General features: G+C 32.7%; 1 protein-coding gene across 1 annotated transcript; it reads left to right on the top strand.

The window, feature by feature from the left end:
• The first annotated feature begins 2,495 nt into the window (after positions 1-2,495).
• LOC124937395 (carboxyl-terminal-processing peptidase 3, chloroplastic-like) lies at positions 2,496-2,831 on the top strand. The gene is made up of 2 exons (XM_047477657.1): positions 2,496-2,613; positions 2,674-2,831. Exons 1-2 carry the CDS (start codon positions 2,502-2,504, stop codon positions 2,814-2,816), a joined length of 255 nt encoding a protein of 84 aa, XP_047333613.1. The 5' UTR covers positions 2,496-2,501; the 3' UTR covers positions 2,817-2,831.

Raw genomic sequence — 2,831 nt, forward strand, 5'->3', positions numbered from 1 at the left:
GACGTGATTGAGAATGAAAGAAATGAAGGTAAAGTGGTCATAACTTACCAACCCGTAAACAAGTTTCCAGAGAAGGAAAAGACCAAACTACATAACATAGAAACCTCCTAGAAAGAGCCGGTACCCATGAAAAGAAATCCTAACAAACCACCACAAGTCAAGACGAGCCTTCCAATCTCGTCCAACAAATCAACCCCGAAGGTACCCAGACTCTCGGGAGTCTTCAATGATTTGAGCATGCCACTTAGCCAAGTCATTTTACTAATCTGAAATGGCATGGTTCAAATTATCAATTTTTGAATAAACCTTTAACAATAAATATGGGGTTGTAGCTCATATGGTAGAGCGCTCGCTTTGCATGCGAGAGGCACTGAATTCGATTTCTCGCAACTCCATTATGTTTTTCACTTTTAAATGAGATAAAACTTGGATTAATAATTTAGGTATCTAATAAATAAGAAAGTTAAACAAGGTCTAGTTTTGAGAATAAGAATGAAGGCGAGTCTAGAAGAGAAGAAGATTGTTTTGATTTCTTACATAAAAGCTCACATTTCCATGTACCACCAATGGACGCAAGAAAGTCCTCCTTGAAGCTATCAGATCGGATCTAAATTCCATTATCATATGCTTTCTAGAAATCACTTTGAACTTTGACAGAGATAGTAGGTAACAAGGATTTTATCATTCACAATTTATCTCCTTTTAAGTGCATTCAAGAAAATATTTCTTACAGAGTGTCAAATTTATATAGACCAAAATTTATTTTGGTTAAGTGTATTCAACTTAGTTGCTCCTCTCGAGAAAATTATCTTAATAACAAAGTATCATTCCCATTGAGGCATAAACTTGCCACTCGGATCCATCAACTCTCGGGTCTTCTTTAATATATATCTCTTTGGAGATTGCGAGGTTTGGCTTTTTTTTTTGTTGAAAGCTCGTGCCATACATTTTTGATACACATGAATATGACACAAAGCATCCAATCGCCTATCTTCCATCAAAGTCAACTAGTCAAATCGAGACTTGATCCAATCTCTTCCCCGACTTGTCTTTCTAGAAGTACCATTAAATTAGATAATTTTATCTTGATAGACTACAAGAAGTCCATACCATATAAACAATGAAAAATGAATTTCTCCTATAAAAGGTGAATAATTTTGTATATTAATTATGAAATTAATGAAAATATATCCTCTTACTAATTTATTTATGTAACCGTTTTAAACTATGGACGAATATAATTAAGATATCCTTTTTAAGTATTATATTTTCAATTTCTTATCTATCTTTAATATATTAAATCATATATTTTATATTCGTCTTACTACTTGTCTTCAAATATAGGGTGTGTGTTCGATCTCTTACTCAAAATAATAAAATTTAAGTATCGAATCTAATTGATCTAGGTCAAATCTTACAATTTTACGCAAAAGGAGAAAAACGAAAATAAATCAAATAGAGTAATAGAATACAAATGTTACACGAGAAAAAAATCTCACTATTAAAAGTGTTGAAGTGTATATATTGATGTTTTCTCTTTACTCTATCTAGTATTTTATTTTGTAATTATTTTTATTTCCCTAGTGGTTATGTATAAATGTACATTCTTTTAACATCATTATAAATTCCCCTTTTAAAAAACATCTTTAGAAAGGTGAGGTCAAATCAAGAATCTTCTATATACTACAAAAAAGAAGGCTATTTCTGACGAAATATTACCGACGCTTACGTGATGTCAGAGATCTCTGATGGTTTTACCCATAGAATTTGAGACGAAAATTAAAAACGTCAAAAAACTTGATAAAAGAAGGAAAAAACGTAGAAAAAAATTAAGAAAAATTAGCTAAATCCATTTTCATAGCTAATATAGAAAGTAAACATATGTCACGAAATATATGGAAATTTTTCTACGCTAGTTTCGATGTAGTTTCCGACGGATTTTGATTTCATCAGAAATAATTATTTTTGTTATAATTTTTGACAAACATTTCTACAAAATTGGCGACGTTAGTTTCCGTCAGAAGCTCACTCGCAATTTAATTTCAACCCATTCAAAGACGAAATACAAAGAAAGATTCACTTTCAACATTGAAGAACAAATGGAAGATTCTAAGCCCTAATTTTGATTTCATAAATCAAAGAAAGAATGAACTATTATCAATCATAAATTTATGCCGCCCTAATTTTGATTTCAATTCAATCTTTCTCTCTCAGACCTCCGCCAAACTACCAAAACCACCATTTCACTGAATCATCATCATCTCCAACTGCAAACTGTTTTCATCTCAAATCTCACCGGACAATAAGAAACAACATCCAACCGCAGACGACGATCAATCTCTGATTACATTGATTCAACGACGAATACTTTCGTTCGCCGCCACAACAGCAGCAATTTGCAGTGATTCTCTAGCTTTAGCGGAATCTCTAACTGTAGCATTTTCTATTTCTCGTGCTCGTGAGGTAACTCTTACAAATCTTAGATTATTAGTAGCTATGATATGATTGACGGTTATCTCCATGAAAAAAGGTTAACAACGTTCAGAGAACTCTGGTTGAAGTATTGGGGTTTAATTAGGGAGACATTCGTAGATCCAACTTTCAATCATCAAGGTATATAACCTCTATCTTAATTTGATTGTTTTGAATCATCAAGCTACTTAATTCTTGTAGATTGGGATCTTAAGCTACAACAAACAATGGTGGAAATATTTCCACTTAAATCAGCTGATGCAGCATACGGGAAGATCAGTGGAATGCTCTCCACCCTTGGAGATCCTTTCACTCGGATTATCAGTCCTAAGGTTTTACTGTGAGCTTCAAATTCAAAT

This window comes from Impatiens glandulifera, chromosome 5 (assembly GCF_907164915.1).
Source record: "Impatiens glandulifera chromosome 5, dImpGla2.1, whole genome shotgun sequence".
In the NCBI taxonomy this organism is placed as follows: domain Eukaryota; kingdom Viridiplantae; phylum Streptophyta; class Magnoliopsida; order Ericales; family Balsaminaceae; genus Impatiens; species Impatiens glandulifera.